The 20,568-nt window shown below is 45.8% G+C and overlaps 1 protein-coding gene across 4 annotated transcripts in view; it reads left to right on the top strand.

Moving 5' to 3' along the window:
- Positions 1–20,568, top strand: part of NCK2 (NCK adaptor protein 2) — a 151,708-nt gene that overhangs the window by 123,809 nt on the left and 7,331 nt on the right. For all 4 annotated transcript variants that reach the window (XM_072844373.1, XM_072844372.1, XM_072844374.1 and 1 more), the window contains exon 5: positions 8,994–9,715. In XM_072844373.1, the coding sequence (XP_072700474.1) occupies positions 8,994–9,715 (722 nt within the window). The remainder of the gene's footprint in view (positions 1–8,993; positions 9,716–20,568) is intronic.

Raw genomic sequence — 20,568 nt, 5'->3', positions numbered from 1 at the left:
TGCCAGCCACTTGCCACCTTCGTGTTCCCCCACGAATGCGCCATCCCTTTACTCGTTTGCATTTATTTATCATACTTCATTTTACTTAGCAGGTACGGTCCTAAAAAGTTGCACGCGTGCCGGGCTTCTGCCAGGGGATTGACGCTCTCAGTAACGTGGCAGCCTGCCGCAGCTGAGCCATGCCACGTCTCGTACACCCCTTTGCATATTCAGAAATGCTCGTGCTAATGGGTCGGGAGTATGTGTTGAGAGGTACTACATATGTATTTTTAATTAAAAATTATAATTAAAATTTTTAAAAATTCTTTTCATGGGCATCTGTGTTACCATCCGACTTTCACATTTGATAGAAAATCCTATGCTCTAAGTGATTTGTTTTTTCAGGCTTCAGTGTTCCATCATGTTATTTGCCTGGCTGCTCACACATGGGCAGGCTTGCTTATGCCCAAAGATGGAAATTCCAGTTCAGAGCCCTGGACGCATGGCCCCGGGTGATGCTAGGCCCTTTGCCCTGGCACCTGTCTCTAAGCTGGCTCCTGGGGTGGCCGCCCATTGGAAGAGAGACCACCGGGATGGAGGGATGGCTGGTAGTAACTCTGTTTCTCCCTCAGCTGGCAAGCCCTACCCAGGCCGGTGGGGGTTTACCTCGGGTGTAACAGCCCCCTTCCATCTACACGTTGGGAAGCTTGCTCATTGTGATCATGTCCTGCTTCTCAGTAATGTGTTAACACTCCTGGCAACATGGGAGTGTATCATCGACTTACCAGTACATACGGAGTACTGGTGGGGAGATGGGAAGTGGAGCTTATTAGCTGAGCAAACACTGAATATCAGGCCCTGAGGCCACAAAATAACTAAACACCGTCTTTCTCAGCACAGTGAGGTGGGCACTGAAATCGAGGTGGGTGAGCACTATAAGGAGGGTGTAAGGGTGACGTGACATTATTTTAGTGTTTACAGATCTTACTGCTGAGCAGGTGTTTGTGATCAGCCCTTGCTTTATTGAGGGGGAAAGGCCCATGGGAAGTTACTTACTCACCGACCCTGAGTCCTGCCCACGAGCCCGTGGGTCATATTGCCTGTGGTCTGGCCATGCAGACTGACTAAGCGTCTGGAAAAAACCTTGGTTTTCATTTTTAAAAGCTACATTCCAACAACTAGAGGAAGAAAGTTCCCTGGCCAACTCTAGTGCAGCCTCCTTTGCTTCTAGCATAGCCCAGCTGTCAGAAGGTTATATTCTCTCCTATTGTCAAACCTTATAGAAGCGTGGAACTGTGGCACCCAACAGCAGTGACAGTGAAGCTGGGAGTTTTTGCAAATGAAGCTGTTGCCCAAAAAGAGACAAAAGCCACCAAGGATGCATTTAGTCCTTTGTCCCAGAAGTGGTTAGAGACCTAGGGTTTCCCCTTCTTTCAGCATATCCAATCCCTAATGGCCAGGTGGAATTTTTTCTGCCAGTGGGACACTAAGAAGAGAATGGGGTTAATAAGCTTTTTGCTTTGCCCAACACAGTTCTGCCCACCTCAACTGTGCATGTCTTCACTCCAGCCCAGCCCAGCCCTCTGGCTTCGTCCCACATCCCGCTCGTTTTCCAGAGCATGGCCCCAACCTTCACGCCTTGCTCACAGCCCCGGGAAGCCTGTCTCCTCTGCCCCCACCCTGCCTCTCCTCTCCCGAGCTCATCCATGATCAGCAGTTGGTGACATGTTTGAGCCTCTGTATGACAAAAGGGACAGATGCTAACTAACTGAAACAGCTGAGTAAGAGCATTTATGCTTCAGTCTATTTTGACTTAGATTTGGCCTTGTCTGAAATAAGTTGCACTGGAGAGCCTGTCCCCCTCTCTTGAGCTGCACTGGAGAGCCTGTCCCCGTCTCTTGAGCTGCCCTTGGGGTTTCTCTGACAGCCCATGCCTAAGATACTGGCCACACTGAATTCATTCATCCCAAGTCAGATATGCTGGCCTTCATCAGATGGAGGTTCAGTTGTGTGGGCCGGTTAAGCCCAATGTCTACGGCCACCAGTGTCACAGATTTCTCGTGATTTCTTACAGTTAAGTATTTTCAGCCCAGGATTCTCTGGGCTTAGGAAGCAGGCACACCAGCCCGGCAGTTAACCCTGACACGGTAGAGATGCCGGTCCCCATCTCCACCATCCCACCTCCACTCCCATACCTAAACCTGGGTGCTCCCAGTCTACAACTGTATTCTCTTTGACTTACCACTTTGCTAAGTGGGAATCGACAGCTTGGCATACTGAAGAAGGTAGGTTGGGAAAGGAGTGAGAGCAGGGGATGGGCAGTAGTATTTTTCAGCACTCTTAATTGAAGTGACAAAGACAAACCATAAAGTAGACAAGGTGAAAAAAAAAAAGAACAAAAGAAGAGGAAAATTTCAAAAGGGAATCAGTTGGCTCACATCACTGGGAAGTATGGTTGGATCCAGGGGTTCTTTCTCTCATTCTGGGCCTTATCCCTGCTCTGGCCTTCATTCTTACAGACTTCTACAAACTTGGGCAGCTCCAGATGGTGAGAGCTGGTACCCCCTTGTAATTGCAGCAGATGTGAGTCCTGGGTCTTCCACAGATGGCACCATGAGGTGGGGATGGCTCCGCAGAAGCCACAAGAAGAGGAGTTCTGTTGAATAAGAGAAGGGATCAAAGGATACTGAACAATTTAAAGTAACAACAGATGACCACTGCATTGATTTTTAAATGGTCACCCATCAAAACATCAGAAGTTTAATAAATTTGTGGGGTTTTTCCCCTTTATATATCAAATATTTTGATCATAAATTTCAGCACTGGCTACTCTTTGAATGGCGAAAGCTAATCTGGCATAGCTAGAACACTAGACACAAATTGTGAATGCATACATAACAGCACAGGAAGCTATTAGAAGCCAAACATTAAATAGATCCTCACCTTCTATGAAAAGTTACTTTGGACACTTTATACCTTAATCAAACCTTGTCAGAGCTCCTTAGCATTTAATGATAAAAACCCTTCATAATTTTTAGTTCACTCTTATAATAGGTCCTAACCCTAATGGGGGAAATCCCCACAAATTATTGACCTCCAGTCTTATTGTAAATGGCATTCTAGGTACAAAGAAACTTTCTAGTTAAATCTGGTTTATGTTGCGGATCTGATAAGTAACAAAAATAAAATGTCTTTGCCATAGACCCCCTAAAACTTGAGTGCACACCATCTAAATGAATTGACTTGAATATATTTCTGAACTATCAAATTTGTTTGACATTTTGTCTTACATCTCCAGATCTCCAGCTGGCAGGTGACAGTTACAGCATATTTTGAAGTCATCTGTTATAACATCTCTTTATCTTAAAAGGAGTATTTAAAAGATTTTGACTTGAAAATCACCAACATTAATAATGTATGACATATTTAAGCTTTTATTAGAACTCCGCCTTTAATGTATGTAATTTTATTCAAGAAAGTTAAAATGTGCTCATTGTCAATGAAAATGTAACTCAGGAACAGAGATCCAGGGTTTGGTGCAAGAAAATCATCACAAAAGCTAAAAAGTGTGGTTTATGTTTAGATCCAACTCCCCTATTTGCCACTTCAAATAATATTTTTATTACTATTTTTAGATGCAGATAAAGCTCATTGAACAAATTGTGCCTGGTCTTTAACATGACAGCTGTGGAGGCAGCTCTGTCAAGGAGCTTGTTCACATCCTTCCTTAGCTATAAACCCAATCCATCCGAGGCAGCCCCGTGCTCAGGGTTCCGTGCCCTTCTGTCCAGCCGGTTTGCTAACTGACCCGGAGCCCCGGCCAGTGTTCAGGCTCTCTCCAAGGCTTTTACCCATCTTGATATGTGGAGCACATTGTCCAGCACCGACTTGCCCAGGACCCCTGGTGGAGCAAGAAGAGCTCTGAAGCTGCTGGGTGGGGGCAGGGGCAGGGGGAGATTGAGCGACTAGGCAGGGGGCGCGGGGAGGGGGTGGACCACAGTTGTTCTGAGAGCCTAATCTTTACGGTAGAAGTTAAAACCTGGTCACTCTGGAGCACGTGCCACGTGAGACACCATCTTTTTCCTTTTTTAACAGTGATTTCAGTTCTTTGTTCTTTCATTGTGCAAAGGTGTTGCAGGTTATACATTATTGAACAAGCTGTAGAGAGTCATTACCTTGCAAAAAAATGTTAACATCACCTAATACAGCATGCCAGCAATTGTAGAGATGTTCTGATGATCCCATTCTAGATATTCTCATCCATAATATGGTTCATGCAGAGCACAGTGCAGCAAAACCTCCAACCAAAACGCTTATGCACCAGATAAATTCTGTGCATTTGGAATTTATGATTGACAACGGAAAGAAGAGCCATCCATCATTTGAAGTCATGCCAGATCTTGCTGATAACACAGCAGTACTCCCCCATGCTTCAGGTCTCACCTGGCAGGGTCTGGAACTGCCTGGTATCCTGCACATATCCAGCTCCCCTACCTAAGAGGGGTGGGTGGGGAGGAGTGTGGCAGGGGGGAGGGTTGTGTGAGGATGGGCATGGTGCTGCTTTTGGGCTCTTCCTGTCCACAACCCAGGCTGCTCCAGGAATTCACGATTGGGCCCTGGTGAGCAGGCCCCATGGGAAAGTGTGTCTTCCAAAACATGGCAGGGAGAGAGTGTGAGCAGAAACACTGGTTAACGAGGGCTTCCGGTCTGCCACATTTGGTTGGTTACTGTTCATTTATAGTAGGTAAAAATTGCCTGAGACTCTGCAAAAGAATGTGAGGATTTGCCTCTCCTGCTGAGGAAATATGTAAACTTTTAAGAGAAAGAAAAAAAAAAATCACGGTATCTTTGTTAGAAAATCAAAAACACACATTGGAGTTCAAGGAGCTTTTGCTACAACTGGGAGATGTAGGTGGTATGACTTTAATGAAAGAAGAAGTGATGGAACAGATGTGTGGGAAAAATAGCCCCAGAGAATGGAGGGGAGACTGTGGAATTCCCATCCTACCTGCTTCCCTCGAAGGGATAACACATTTGCCTTGAAATTAGAAACGTTGCTTGGAGCCTGGATGTTTCGGGGTGGCGTGGGGCTTGGGGCTGGCAGATACAGTAGCATGGCCATCCTCTGATACGCCCGTGAAGTATCTGCATGTTTTGCATTCAGAGATGACCCTGGGAGCCTTCGAGATCTCATAACTGCCACATGGCAGTGGCCACGTGGCCTCATGCTCACTCATGATACATTTCTTATCCCAGATCTTCACTCCCTGAACCCCAGCCCCACTTCCGCCTGGAGACACGGGCCATTTCCATTTCCTAGGATTAGAGGAAGCATTTCTCACTGCTTTGGAGGGTTGGAATGGAAAGTGAGGATGGACTTTTGACACTCTATGGTCCTCATACATTTCTCATAGAAACCATGGCCTAGGGGTGCCTGGGTGGCTCAGTCAGTTAGGCATCTGCCTTCAGCTCATGTCGTGGTCCTGGGATCGAGCCTGCACTGGTCTCCCTGCACAGCGGAGAGTCTGCTTCTCCCTCTGCCTCTGCCCCTGCTTGTGCTCTCTTACTTGCTGTCAAATACATAAAATAAGATTAAAAAAGTAATCATGGTACAAATCATGATGTGTTAGCCATGGAAAGCCTGCTACGTATCAGCCTCTTCATGGAACTGTGTTTCTTGACTCTTCTGGATTAAATAGGCCTTTATTGGTGTGCCAAGTCTTTGCCACTTTACTGGCTGTATATGTTAAGTCAGTTCCCTGATCTCAGCCTCAGTTTCCCCATCTGCAGAAATAGGGAGGTGCTCACTTTGTCACAGGACTGTTGTGTTCAGATCACATGAATGTCAGTACAGTCAAGTTCCTTCCTCTTCCCAGACACCTGTCTCTTGAATTTCACTGCATCAGCAGCTACATGTGACATTGCTCCCTTGGAATAATGTTTCTCAGGTGCCAAAAGCTTGACAGGCAAGCTTTCTATTTTGGTGGCCATCTGGCACTGGTAACATTGTTGCCAAGACTGTTGAAAGGACTTTGGCCCTCTCCTGGTAAAATACCTGTCTGAGAAAAAAGAAATTCAAAGGCCTGACTTCGACAGAGTAGTAATAGTTATTCATAGAGTGCTTCCTGTTTTATATTACAATCTGAATTATGTCCCCTAGAATGCGTATGTCGAAGTCTTAACCCCCAGAAAGTCAGTGTGTGACTGGACGTGGTAAAGGTCCCTTTAAAGAGGTAATTGAGTTACAATGAGGTCTTTAGGGTGGGTCTTAATCCAATGTGATTGATGTCCTATAAGAAGAGGAAATTAGGACACAGACCTACAATGAAAGGAAGCCCGTGTGAAGACACAGCAAGAAGGTAGCCATGTGCCAGCTAGTGAGGGAGGCCTCAGGAGGGACCAGCCCTGCCCACACCTTGATCTTTTTTTACTTCCAGCCCCCAGGACTATGAGAATATAAATTTCTGTTGTTGAAGCCCTGAAGTTTATGGTACTTTGTCCTGGCAGCCCTAGCACACTGATACAGTGCCACAGTTGTCCACATTTTATGGGTAAGAGAGCTAAGACGCAAATTGAGTAACTTGCCCAAGAGCATATAGCTAATGAGTGGCCTCCTTGGGATTCAGTTGTTCTGCTGTATTCCATGACCCCCTCCCTTTACAGAGTTGCCTCAAAGACTATTTGGATCCCATTCAAGCAAAACAGGTGAATTTTCTGTGGTGTGTTTGCTATGTGGAATGTTCCAGTCTTGACAGAGAAATTTAAGTTCCATACAGGCAAGGAGTGTGCCTATCTTGTTTTTCTTGGTCTCCCCCAAAGTCTAGAAAAGTGCCTGGTGTAAAAACTCAGTGGCTAATGTAATTTTGTTCTTGAAGAGTCAGCAAAGTGGCCTATTCGTAAGTCAGTTGTGAAGTGTCTTCAACAAAGTTTTATGAGGTCTAAGGTCTACTGTCTTTTCTGCTGATCTTGACATCTTTCTGTGCCCATGAGTAGTCTAAATCCTGCTCTTCTGTAGGTATTTTCTCAAGTACCTTTCGTTACTCAAACTTGAAAAGGTCTATTAGAAGGTTATTTGTAGGAGTGCCTGAGGGGCTCAGTGGGTTAAGCGTCTGACTCTTGGTTTTGGCTCAGGTCATGATCTCAGGGTCATGAGATGGAGCCCCCACACTGGGTTCCATGCTCAGCAGGGAGTCAGCTTGAAAGATTATCTCCCTCTGCCCCTCCTCTCGCATGTGCCTTCTGTCTCCTAAAATAAATAAATAAATCTTTTTAAAAAGTTATTTGTGTTATTTCTTGAAGTCTTGTTACCAGTAGAAATTGTCCTCTGCCTGTTGCGTTAGCATGCCGACTCCTTGATGAGGCTTAGAATACCCTGGTGCCTGAGCCTTCAGGACAGAAGTGTATTTTCATGTACGGTCTGCCTTCTGGATTCTGAAGCTAGTGAATCACCTTCTGGATTCTGAAGCTAGTGAGCTAGCTCTCTCACGCATAGCTAAACTAACGTAGGCTTGAAATCGCATGAAAGGATTCGTTCAAAGATTTAGAGGTTTGTGTTTTCATGTAAAGTGAGTTAACTTGGAAGAAGTCTAAAATTTTAACTTGGTTTAGTATCCTGGTTTACTTTCCTATTTCCTATATGCTTGAATAAAATGTGTATTAAAAAAAAAAAACACACAGAAGCCATTCATTTGAAGAATTGGTATGTTCACTTGAAAACCTTGTGAACAGTCACTTCACACCCGTGTGCTGTCCCCTCATGTCTGCTATCCAAGTGCCTTTTAGTGTGCGGAGCCACACTGGTGGTGCTGAGCTGGGCATGTATCCAAGGGGAGCAGAGTCTTAGGCCAGGGATGGGTCTGCTCTAGAAGGCAGTGCACAGCACTCCACAGTAGAGGATGATCACAAGGCAATGTTTTGTTCCCCTTGAACTCCTGGCCCCCTCAACAAAGGAGTAGAAGCAAAGGTAATTCTTGGGATCATTCTGTCTTTACTCCATTTGAAGAAATAAAATGAGAGAGAGGTATTTTATTTGAAGAAATAAAATAAGCTACCATAAAAGTGCTTTGGTGTCATTTTGCAAGGGTGGGGAATCTGCAAATGGCGTCTCCGTACCATCAAAGCCTGCACATTGACCAAGTTAGGAGCTTGTGTGGAGCTGGTGGGCAGGCAGCCATCTCAGGAAAAGCTGGGGAGCATGGCCCGCCCTACTGGTCTAGTGGCACACCACAGCTCTGAGCGCTGATGTGCCTTCTCCGTAGGCTCCCCTCTCAAGAAGGCTCCAGAATCCTCTGCATTCCACCCAGGCTGCAACATTTTTACCTTAGGGCTTTTCACCCTGGTTTCCCCACACACAGGAAGAAATAAGTTTCACACTGCAGCTCAGCACTCGCTCCCTTACATAACTGAAGCAACACACTATGCTTGATGCACTTGGGAGGTTTTTCTATCTTACTAACTTAAATAAAACCAGAACAACACACACACACACACACACACACACACACACACACACACACACACAAAGATGGTCACAACCCAGTAAATTGATTTTATGATCCACTAATGGGTTTTGAGGCACAATACAAGAAATTCTGCCTTAGACCTAACAGATCAGCTGATTGCTTCCAATTGGCTCATTGCAACGTGTGGGAAGTGAGCGCTCAGGCCCCCCCCTCCCCCGTTTTGGAAGGACAGAAGCAGCGCAGGAAGAAAATAAAGGAGGGGAGGGTGTTGGTTTGTAGCCAGCGGAGGGTCGCGGGTGTCCCCCGAGTGGCCCAGGCACGCAGCTCTGACCTGTGCCCCGGGCTGGCCTTGGACAGGTCTGAGTCCAGCAGGCCGTCCGCCCGCCCCTGCAAGCAGGCGGAAGACCTCCGGGCTGAGCCCTCCCGTGCCCTCCTCTCCGAGGGCGCGGCAGCCCTCGGGAGTACCACCCTGGGGGGCGCCGGTGGCCTGGCAGTGGGGGGGCGGGGGCGGGGCGGCGGCCCTGAGCGCTCAGCCCCGCTGTGTCTCCGCAGGCCTCGGCAAGACCAAGAGGAAGACGAGCGCGCGCGACGCGTCCCCGACGCCCAGCACGGACGCCGAGTTCCCGGCCAACGGGGGCGGCGCCGACCGCATCTACGACCTCAACATCCCCGCCTTCGTCAAGTTCGCCTACGTGGCCGAGAGGGAGGACGAGCTGTCCCTGGTGAAGGGGTCGCGCGTCACCGTCATGGAGAAGTGCAGCGACGGCTGGTGGCGAGGCAGCTACAACGGGCAGATCGGCTGGTTTCCCTCCAACTACGTCCTGGAGGAGATGGACGAAGCGGCCGCCGAGTCCCCCAGGTTCCTGAGCCTGCGGAAGGGCGCGTCCCTGAGCAACGGCCAGGGCGCCCGGGTGCTGCACGTGGTGCAGACGCTCTACCCGTTCAGCTCGGTCACCGAGGAGGAGCTCAACTTCGAGAAGGGCGAGACCATGGAGGTGATCGAGAAGCCCGAGAACGACCCCGAGTGGTGGAAGTGCAAAAACGCCCGGGGGCAGGTCGGCCTGGTCCCCAAAAACTACGTGGTGGTCCTGAGCGACGGGCCGGCCCTGCACCCCGCCCACGCGCCGCAGATCAGCTACGCGGGCCCCGCGTGCAGCGGACGCTTCGCGGGCCGCGAGTGGTACTACGGCAACGTGACCCGGCACCAGGCCGAGTGCGCGCTCAACGAGCGGGGCGTGGAGGGCGACTTCCTCATTCGGGACAGCGAGTCTTCGGTGAGTGCCTGCCGGAGGCGCCGGGGGCCGGGCCCTGCCGGGCTGCGTGGGTGCGTGTGTGCGAGTGTGGGTGGGGGGGAGGGGTGCAAGGGCAGGCGCGCTGCTCTTCTCCGATCCCTCTCCACGCGCACGGCGAGTAGCCGGAGGATGCTTGCAGCTCCTGTTCACATAGAGCCCCACGTATTTGCGGCTCCAGGTCAGCTAGGGGAATCCCACGGCCCGCAAGCCTGCTTGGGGTTGCTGCAACGGACCGTGATGGACTGCAGTCCCCCGTGGGTGTAGAAACCCACCCGGGGACCTATCTGGCAGGGGGGACGGCAGGTAGAATGGCCCTGCAGCTGCCGAAGGCGGTCGTGCCGCTCTCCTGAGATTCTCCCCTCGATGTTCTTCTGCACACTCCGACATCAGTTTCTCTCCAGGTTTCCCATTCTGTGAGTGACCCCACTTCCCGCAACCCAGGCCCTGCTGGTTGACTTTGTTTCCTCTCTAGGTCCCAGGCATGTCTCCTGGTCACAGCGGGAGGGGCACCTGGTTTCTGACACAGCCTTTTGTTGGTCGGTTTGTTTTTCTTTTGAAACCAGACGATCCTAAGGGCACGGCGACCGCAGACGGCATCAGGGAGTTCATCTCCAAGAAGCTTTTAAAGCACTTAGGAACGGAATCGAAAAGAAAAAGACAGGGCTTGAAAGAGATGAGTTTGTGTGTGTGTGAACTGCATCAGAGGTATGAGGCCGCCTGACTTGCAGCAGATCCTTTTCCAGGGATAGGCGGATTGGGGGTTTGAATTTTTGGGTATGCTGAGCCTGTCTGGAAGAACTGAGCCGGTTGTCACGCACGGTAACCTTTTCATGAGTACGTTATGGATTTTGTTGATCTCTTTGCAGATATGCCTTCCATATAATAAGATCCCCACCCCACCCCCCACCCCCCACCCCCCCAAAAAAAAACATGACTTCTGCAGATAGAATCCACGGTGGTTACGTTGTATTGGTTCTGGCAGGTTTCAGTTTAATTTTTTAAATGCATACTGTAAGACTGGTAAATATGTGATCTGTACCATAATTGGTATCCTCTGGGAAGGTTGATACCACAATAAGTGCATATTCAAGACTCTTGCAGACTGATCTGAGAGCAATTCCAGGCCACAAGAAATGTTTTTGCTCTTCTGAGAGAAAGGCAGCTGTGATCTGTTCTTCTTAGACACAGGAGAAGCATCCTGGTGGTAGAAACCAGACCCCTCACGGTGTCAGCAAGTCACAGAGTTGGCGGCTGCCTTAGACCTGCTGGGGCTAGCACACCAGACCTGGGTATTAACTACATCTGAAATCTGAATGCTGAGATTTTCTTATCCAGCCGCCAGAGCTTATCATTTCTGGCAGGACATCAGATTGAATCGGTCTCACGTGACGTAAGTTCTGTGCATAGCTTCCTTTAGATCGTGCTGCTGGAGGCTTAGGAGAATGCAGTATGCCTCACTTTTAACTCTTTTGAGCAGAAACGTAGAGAAATCACTGGAAAACCAATTATAGCATAAGGTGATTGGTCCAGAGTACTTAGGGGATAAATGTAATCCAGCACTAGAAAGTAAAATCTTGATTTAGAAATTTTAAATTTGAAGGGTGCCTGACTGGCCCAGTTGGTGAACTGTGCGATTCTTGATTGTGGGGTCGTGGGTTCAAGCAAGCCGCACACTGGGTGTAGAGACTACTTAAAATTTTAAAACAAATTTTGATTTTGAATTTGAAGATACTTCTAGAATGGAGAGGGGCTAGAGCAATCCCCACAGCGCGTACACCTCAGCCCCATTCACTGTTCTTCTTGTCTAGGGCTTGAGGACAGGGTAGGTAAGTAAAGCACCCTCCAGATTGCTGGCCTTGGAGTAGATCTACTACTGCTTTTCTGTAGGAAAAACACACCCAGCTGGGATCACTCTCTGGACTCAGAGACCAAATCATTTTGGATGGGTAGAGATACAGGCATACCGCTTTTCATTGTGCTTCTCTTTATTGAGGTTCACAGATACTGTTTCCAGTCTAATTGGCACCATTATCTTCCAGTATTTGCTCACTTCGGGTCCCTGTCCCATTTTGGTCATTCTCTAGGTATTTGAAACTTTTTCATTATGTTTGTATTTGTTACGGTGATCTGTGATCAGTGATTTTTGACTCCCTGAAAGCTCAGGTGATGGTTAGCATTTTTTAGCAATAAAGTATTTTTTAATTGAGGCAGGTACATCATTTATTTAGACATAATGCTATCGCACACTTAGCGGACTGCAGGATAGTGTAAACATAACCTGTAGATGCACTGGGAAACCAAAGAATTCATTTGACTCGATTTGGGTTTTTTTGCAGTGGTCTAAAGTATCTCTGGGGTACACCTGAGCTTATGTTATCTGGGTTCCATCTTAACCCTTGAATAAGCTCCAGGGTCTTGTTTGTCTCAGATTATTACAGAATATACTGACTTTCTAAATAATTGAAACATTAATTGTTTACATTCTATTTTAACTACTTTGATAGGACCCATTACAAATTTTTTGGATTTTAACTCAGAAAACCAAGCTATGACACACTCATGGTGTGTCATAGGGGAATGGAGACGGGAGGACCTGCATCAGCTCTGCACCCTCACTAGCACTAGCTCAGCCACAGAGCACCGTGTGACCTGACCATATGCACAGCTGCCTCCTGGTGGCTTGTGCCATTACGCGTAAACTCTGCTGTTCTGCTGTTGGGATGCCTGCCTTGTGCCAAAGGGATGCTCTTGGAGTCTCCAAGGCATGTTGCTCTATTTCTTCCAACAGCAGACCTAGGTCTGCTTTTCTCACTCACATCCGGGTCATTGCGGAACTATGTAGATGGACAGGCAGACAGATCCATTCCGTATTCATTTTCCACCATCCACTGACTGCCTCTGCCTCTTGCCAGTGCTCTCCTGTCCTTTGCTCTCCTTCTTTGTCTCTTTTCCTATTCATCTCTGAAGATGGCCTTTCTGGGATGAGAGCCTGGCTTTCAAAGTAACCACCAGACCGATGGGAGCCCTCATCTAGCAGCTGTAATCTTGCAGCACATCGTCTCATGCTAGGCCCAGAAAGGTTGCTGAGGGGGTCTGCATTCCTGCAGGACTCAGAGGCATCTTCATTTCACTTCCTCTTTCTCTCTTGCCATCTTTGGGCCTGGGACCGTCCTCTGATCGAGGTTACCACGGGACGCCTGACTTCTAAATAAGCACAGTAGCGTTTTTAGAGCCCCGCTTCAAGATATATCTTGTTAAGATATCCTGAGTGATTCCAATGTAAATAAGCTAGGCTCTTGCTTGACATTATCCTGCATTTAAAAATACTCAGTATTTTTTTGTTTTGAAAAATAAAAATATACCCAGCGCTGAGCCTTAGGACATGTGTGCTTTTGCAGGAGAAGTGCATATTTTGGAAAAACAAACACAAACATTGCCGCATCCTGTGCTATCCGCTATCCAGTGTCAGTGATGTCCTGGGTATTTTGGGGAGGTATCTGGCAGGCATGTGTTTTCAAGGAATGACCGGACGAACCCCATGATCCTGTTTGGGCTCTCTTTCCTGTCCTGAATCTCAATACCTACCCTCTTCTCTCCCTTCCTCCCCATTCTGTAATTGTCGTTTATCCTTAGCAAACTCAAGGTGAAGCACCATTTCTCACTCTCCATATTACCTTATCCTGCCTACACCTGCAAACCCCTAGCTCATTAAATTTAGAAAATTCGAAGTTCTTACCTGCCCTCTTTGTGCTCATCATACCTGCTTATATATTTGTCCACATTTATTCCGTGGATATGGTGGGAAAGCTATGCTCACAGTTAAGAAGAACCAGCAACGAGGTTTCTGGTAAGCAGTGGAAGTTGGCAGTATTTTAGTTTTTCAGTTGCTCTGCCCTCCTCGTCCTTGAAAAGATCATTCGGATAGAGACAGCTTTCACCTGGGGTGCAGTCTGCCAAGGGGCTAGCTGTACAGTCTCCATCTTTTCCTCTGCAGGACTTTAAAAGTCCAGAGAGATCTCCTTTTGCCTCACATGTTTTATGTTCCACAGTAGGATGTGGATACTAATTTCTGTTCATTCATTTGTTTCTGATGGAGACAAACTACCTCGCTAAAGATAATGTTAACGTACGTGTTGGCCACACTAACAGTCATGTGTTCCAATCCTCACTCTTTTTTAAGAAAAATCCATTAAGATTATTTGGCCAGGGAGAGGCAGAAGAAAAAAATTAGTATAGTTCCTTGTTACAGTTTCTGAATTCTATTTCTTATAGAAATCATCTTTTTGTGTGTTTGTGTACCAAAACTCTGTTTTTGGGTCATATCCCTTTATCGCTGTAGATCAGTGATGCTCAAAATCTGCTCTGTGTCAGCATCTCTTTGAGGCCCTGGTAAAATAGAGTGTCGGGCCCCACCCATAGAGCTCCTGATGCTGACCCTGACCTGAATGAACCTGGGAGGCGAAGCTGCAAGGGCCCACTTCCCATCGTGTCACTGAGAGTTGCTGAGTGGCCTCCCTGCTCTTTGTGCCTCGTGTCTCTCCAGGTCCTAGCACCTTTGTTCCTGCTGTTGGGTTCTTAGACTGGGCCATCTCTTCCTCCAGACCTTTGTACAGATCTAGAAAATTCTAGAATACAGCTCCCCTCCACTGCACCCCTCACCAATGTAATGTGCACACTTCCTTCAAGTCTCATTCCAGCCACCTTTGTGCCTACAAAGCCTTTTCTGACAGGCAGGCCTGGGCCACGTGCTCCCCACATGCTGCTGGGAGCATTGGGCAGTCTGGTGCTAGGGTAGCATTCCTCCTGAACCTGGCTATGTTGCCCCCTTCAAAGGCCACATCAGCGTAGAGCGTGCATGTTGTGACATGTTGTTGGCCATTGAATCCTACTATCTTGGTGGGACTCCAAGAAATAGTATTTGTGTTAACTAATGAATTGACTCTCCAGAATGTGCATGATAGATTAAGGGAATCAGCAGCCAACCAGTGCAGCATGCTGGAGATTCCTAAGTTCTCTCTCTTTGCCTCTGTTCTCCTGGGCTTGTGCTAAACGCACTGTTGAGCTTGAATCAGAACCGTGCCTCTGGCTTATTTTTTGCTGCCACGAGAGGGGTCCAGACACCCTGTCTTCAGGCCTGCAAACACAATGAGGAAAGAAATGCTCATCCAGTAACCACTGGCAACAGAAGAACAAGTCTTTCAAAGCAAAACAAAAAAATATGTTCAAGTAAATAATTTATCCATGACCATATTCAGAAAATTTTCATAAAAATCTCTTGGATCATGAGCTACCACTTATCTAAATATTTGCTCTCATAGAAAATCACAAGTACCTGTAAGAAATGGTTTTCCCAAAAACCATTTAAAGGTGTAATGGCAATTTTTAAAAACTGGGTCAGGGAAGTTTTTTAGCACTTAATCTATTAGAAAGGCTTATATGGCAAACATGTGCAGTACCAGTATAGGCCTCTGGGTTTTTTGGGTATTTTTTTTTTAAACCCAATTTCAAAATTTAGCTGTGGCTACAGAAATAACTAAATGTGGTTGTCTTCTAGACTGAGACTTCTGTTTGGTTTCTACAAGAGGTAGAAAGAAGTTAGGCTTACCTTCCCAGTAATCCAACGATTGCTCCCCTAAATTAGCAATGAAAGAAAATCATAGGAATTATTAGGATCTTTTTGAACTGTGCATTTCTGTTTTGTTTTTCACAACCCATGCGTGCGTAGACACAGACTGAGGGGCAGGTGAGGCTGCAGGCCCCAGCAGGTGTACACTGGCCAGTCCAGCGGGGTGCTTCCTGCTGTAGATGTGGTTTCTGAGCTAGGGAAGAACGATTATGAGTTCCATCTCCAGCCTTCAAGATTATGGAGTGACAGATGCCAAGGAGCCGGGACAGATGGAGAAGTGTTTAAATTTGGCTCTGGTTGACACTTGGTAAACATAAACATGATATTCTTGTATGTAAGGAAACACCTGGAAGGCAAGCTCACATGTCTTTTCTTCTTAAACTGAGTACCCTATACTGCCGGCCAGGAGTCTTTGCCAGGTGTCCCTTGAAAACCATTCCTTTGCAACCTATAGAAGGAATTCCATAAGAAGTGGATACGTTAGTTTTAAGATGTGTGCAAGATAAGCACTTGCCCGGCACGTGTGATTTCAAAGGTATCTTACTAATACCACCAATGTTGAAATATTCCAAGAGAGCCCAGTGGGGGTCCCAGCCTAAGCCAGGCAGTATCACAGTATCATTTTGGGGAGGTTGAGAAAAAGTGATTCATAGAAAAAAAGTAAACTTTAGGGAATCGTTGTCACCTGACCACAAGCCAAAGGAAAGCAACCGTTTTTAGTTCAGGAACTGTATCCGAGCCATGTCTCCCACTGCCCCATCCCCCTGCTCCCAGGAGAAGCTGTTAACTAGGGTCACCAGGTGTTGGAGGTGATCTAAAGGAAATGTCGAGTTCGGTGTACCACCATTGTGCCCTCACTAGGAGGCAGTGCACTGGACCCTGTGGCCTCCCCACCCCCTTCAGTATCCCCTGCAGCTTGAGACTGCACCCCGTGCCCCCAGACTACTGCATGTTAGCTTCCATGGCAGGAAGAACACATGTTCTTGCCCGTCCTGATGCCTTGGCTCCCTCTGTCACATTCCTTTTTCCACCAGAACTTCACAAAGCTTTTTAGACCAACACAGAAACCTTACTTAAGAGATGTTTTTTATAGTGGCAAAATGTACATCATATAAAATTTACTGTTTTAACTATCTTTTTAAGTTCAGTGGCATTACAAGCATTCACACTGTTGTGCAACCATCACGACCATCCATCTCCATAACTTTCAGTTTCCCTAATTGGGATTGTATAACCACTAAGCACTACCCATTTCCCCCTTCCCCCAGCCCCTGGTGACTTTCTTCTGCTTTCTCTGTCTGTGAATCTGACTACTCTGAGAATCTTATATGGGTTCTTTTGTAGTCTATCTTATATCATGTAGCATAATGTCCTCAAGGTTCATTCATATTACAGCATGTGACAGGATGTCCTTCCTTTTTCAAAGCTGAAAGAGAGTCTGTTGTATGTATAGACTGTATTTTGCTTATCCATTCTTCTGTTGATGGATACTTGGGTTGCTTCCACCTTTTGGCCGTTGTGCGTAATGCTGCTGTGAATATAGTTGTGCAAATATCTTTTCGAGTCCCTGCCATCTGTTTTTTAGATGTATACCCAGAAGTGGATGCCTGGGTCAGATGGTAATCACTGGTTAATTTTGGGGGGACCTGCCATCAGTTTGCCACAGCGGCTGCACATAGCACATTCCTACCAGTGATGCACAGAGTCTCTCCACATCTACGCTGACAGTTGTTACTTTCTGTTTTTTGGGGGGTTTTGTTTTTCACGAAAACCATCCTAATGGGTGCGAAGTGACAGCTCACTGTGGTTTTGATTTGCATCAGCACGTAATCTCTTACTCTCAGCTTCACTGTTTGCTTGTCTGAGGATGTTTCATGTGGCACTATTACTAAGCAACTCCTCCCCATAGCCTCTGTAGCGTGGCAAGAGCTGGGTAGAGTAACAATATAGTTACCCCCGCAGAGTGTATAACACAGAAAGCAGTTATGAATTAGGTCCGCAGGTAGTAACTATGAGTGGAATTGTATGTGAACGGCCTGCTCACCCCCTTCTTCCTTACTGTATTGTTTCATTTTTTTAAGGGATTTTATTTTTATTTATTCATGAGAGACAGATAGAGGCAGAGACATAGGTAGAGGGAGAAGCAGGCTCCCTTTGGGGAGCCCGATGCAGCACTTGATCCCGGGACCTGGGATTACAACCTGAGCCGAAGGCAGACGCTCAACCACTGAGCCACCCAGGCATCCCTTGTTTCACCTTTTTTGAAAGTTCCCACTAGATTATAGTCACTGGAAATATGACAGAAACAAATCTAACTAGTTCTGCAAGCAAATGGGAAAAGACACATGTAAAATTTTCCTTAGCCTCATGGAAGTAATTCTCAAAGTGTGGTTGTTGGACAAGCATCAGTGTCACCAGAACTTGCTAGAAATGCAGATTATCAGGCCTCTCCCCAGACCTGCTGAATCTGAGTCTCTGGGGTGGTGCCCTGCATCCTGAGTGTGAGCAAGGTCTCCCAGCAATTCAGATATTGAGATTTGGGAACCACTGAACTGTGGCATATAAAATTGGTTCCAGCCCTTTTGAACAGCACCATGTTTTATGGTAAGATTCTGAGTTGAATTACTATCATTTATTATTGATCATTTGCACTGGGCATGCCATGGCAGAAAGGTATTCTAAAGTCTAGTCTGTGAGGTATTTACATTTAACTTTAGGAAATGCATTTTGGAAGGCAGGGAGGCATAAACACACATGCACCTACCAATTTGGAAATGGACAGTAAACACTGTCATTTGAAGATTAATAGATGGGACTGTTCTGTGGTTGACAGGTGAGTTACGTAAAAAAGTTCATTTCAGAAAATAATAAGAATGATAATATTTGATGATGTCATATATGAATTGGCTTTAGGCCTGTGGAAGAAATAGTTCAAAGACACATATGTAGAAGAAGAGAAAATGCCAGTGAAGAGATCTGATGTAGAAACAAAGAGAATAGTATCAGCTGACAGCTAGTGGCCTAAGTATAGACAATGAGTCAATTTTGATTAAAAGAAGGCCATATTGGACAACTAGGGCAGGTGATCTAAGGATGATAAAACCAAGAAGCAGCATTTTTGAGATAAGAACAGAGAGAGTATTTATCAGTGGAATACAATTTGCCTCTGATCATTGGTTCTCAGAATTTTTTTTTTTTTTCTGGTAAAGGAACTACTTCTAGACAAAGAGCCCCTTCCTTAAGTAAAAAAAGAGAGACATTCATTTTACCAAACAAAAGGAAAGAATGATTCAGCTACTGACAAGAAACCAACAAGGTGACCTCTATTTGGAAGTAGAGGGAGTGTTAAATATATGCATAAATTGTATATGTTGGCAAATTGAATTTAAATAAAATATGTTTTTAAAAGAAAAATACATATGCATAAATAGTTGATGTTCAAAAACCTGCAAGACTGGAAATCCATCCAGTCTACCCGGGATGCTGGGCAAACCACACAAACGACATTTCTACTCTCCAAAGTGAAAGATAAGTAGAAGTTTGAAGAATCAGGAGTGCCTGGGAGCAAGGTCCCACCCTCTCCTGTTATTTCTTCCCAGCCATGTGCTTAGAAGAAAATCATATTAATACTTAAGCTATCAGGGATAGAAGAAGAAATAAAGGACATTACAGACTGTTCTCGGCATCCATTTTCCCCCATCAATGAGAAGATAGTGATTAAATCTTGAGGAAAGGAGAGAAATATTTGACCAAGTCATCTGTTTTTAAAAATGAAAAGGTGCTTTACAGCAGTATTTATAACAGTGGATCAAGTAGGTGAAGCTATAGAAATACTATCAGAGAGGGTGTTCTTTGATTTTCTCTTTTAAAAGTGTCACTTGTGAACAGAAATTGCAAAGATGTCAGAATTACCTAAAGGAATGAACAATGGAAGAGACGGTCCGAGTGGGAAATTCATAAGTTAGTACATTCATTGAACACCTACTCTGATCCCAGTGTGGACATGCAGGGTTAAATCAAGTTCTTATACTTAGAGGGATTACATTCAAATAGAAGATCTAAAACCTAAACAAAATGATGTGTTAGTAAAAGCCCTAAGAAAGGTTGATTGTCTGCCAATCTATTAATTGTCCTCCCATTCCACTTGGAAAATGACTTCCTTAAAAGGAGAAGGAGGAGTAGAATAAACAGGTTATCCCAATTGCTAATTCTTCATAATCTCCGGTTCAAAAGCTATGAGAATAGAAAAATCATTCCTTTAAGGAACAGAGAAAGAGAGTACAAGAAGTCATGGTCTCATGTTAGAAAATTTGAAAAGTTACACAGTGTTCAGTGAAGAGAAATGATACCAATAAGCATAGCCTTTGGAGAAGAAAAGGGAAGAAAATGTGGATAGTGGGAGGAAGCTCAGCAATAGGAATTGAAAGTAGATGTTTCAAAATGGAAGAGAAGCTTCAGGACTTAGTCTAGTTAGATTTAGAGCAGCCAGAGAAAGTTTAACAAATATGGTGACTGTGATAGCTTAAAAAAGATGTCTGCAAATTCTTTGATGCCCTTCTCAAAGGGTAGAGCCCAACTGCCTCCCCTTCAGGAGAGGCTTCACTTAATGACTCACTTCTATTGAGCAGAATGTGGTAGAAGTGATGTTAGGTGATTTCCAACACTGGATTGTGAAAGACATTCTGGCATTGCTCTCTCTTGGATCACTTGATCATGAGGGAGTCATCTGCCAGCTTTTGAAGACTCAGTAGCCCTGTGGAGAGGCCCATAAGACCAGGAACAGAGTGGTTCATGTGAATAAACCTGGTTCTTGGAAGCAATTCCTGAATCCCTAGTTGTGACTTCAGATGATGTCTTGACTACAACCCAACAGGAGCTGAGTGGTTTCAACTCAAGGCTTAAGGTACTCCCAAATTCCTGAACCACAGAACCTGCAATTATAAGTGTTTCTTGGCTAAATCACTGAATTTAGGGGTGATTTGTGACACAGCAGTAGACAAATAATAAGGTATTTTTGGATAGAAAGAAAGGTGACAATAGAAGATGACAAAGTTCAAGAGACACAGTTTTACCATTGGTTGTTTAAAGAAAGAGCAAACAAGTAGCAAACATCATGTTGGTAATGTTTATTTTCCCTCTGCTGGAAATCAGGAGGAGACCTCAAAGACACTTGGTGGCACGTTCGGTGTCCATCTATCAAGCGCTTATT

The sequence above is a fragment of the Canis lupus genome, chromosome 11 (assembly GCF_048164855.1).
Source record: "Canis lupus baileyi chromosome 11, mCanLup2.hap1, whole genome shotgun sequence".
Taxonomy (NCBI): domain Eukaryota; kingdom Metazoa; phylum Chordata; class Mammalia; order Carnivora; family Canidae; genus Canis; species Canis lupus.
The sequence above is the reverse complement of the archived record's forward strand: the minus strand, read 5'-3'. Positions and strand labels throughout refer to the sequence as shown.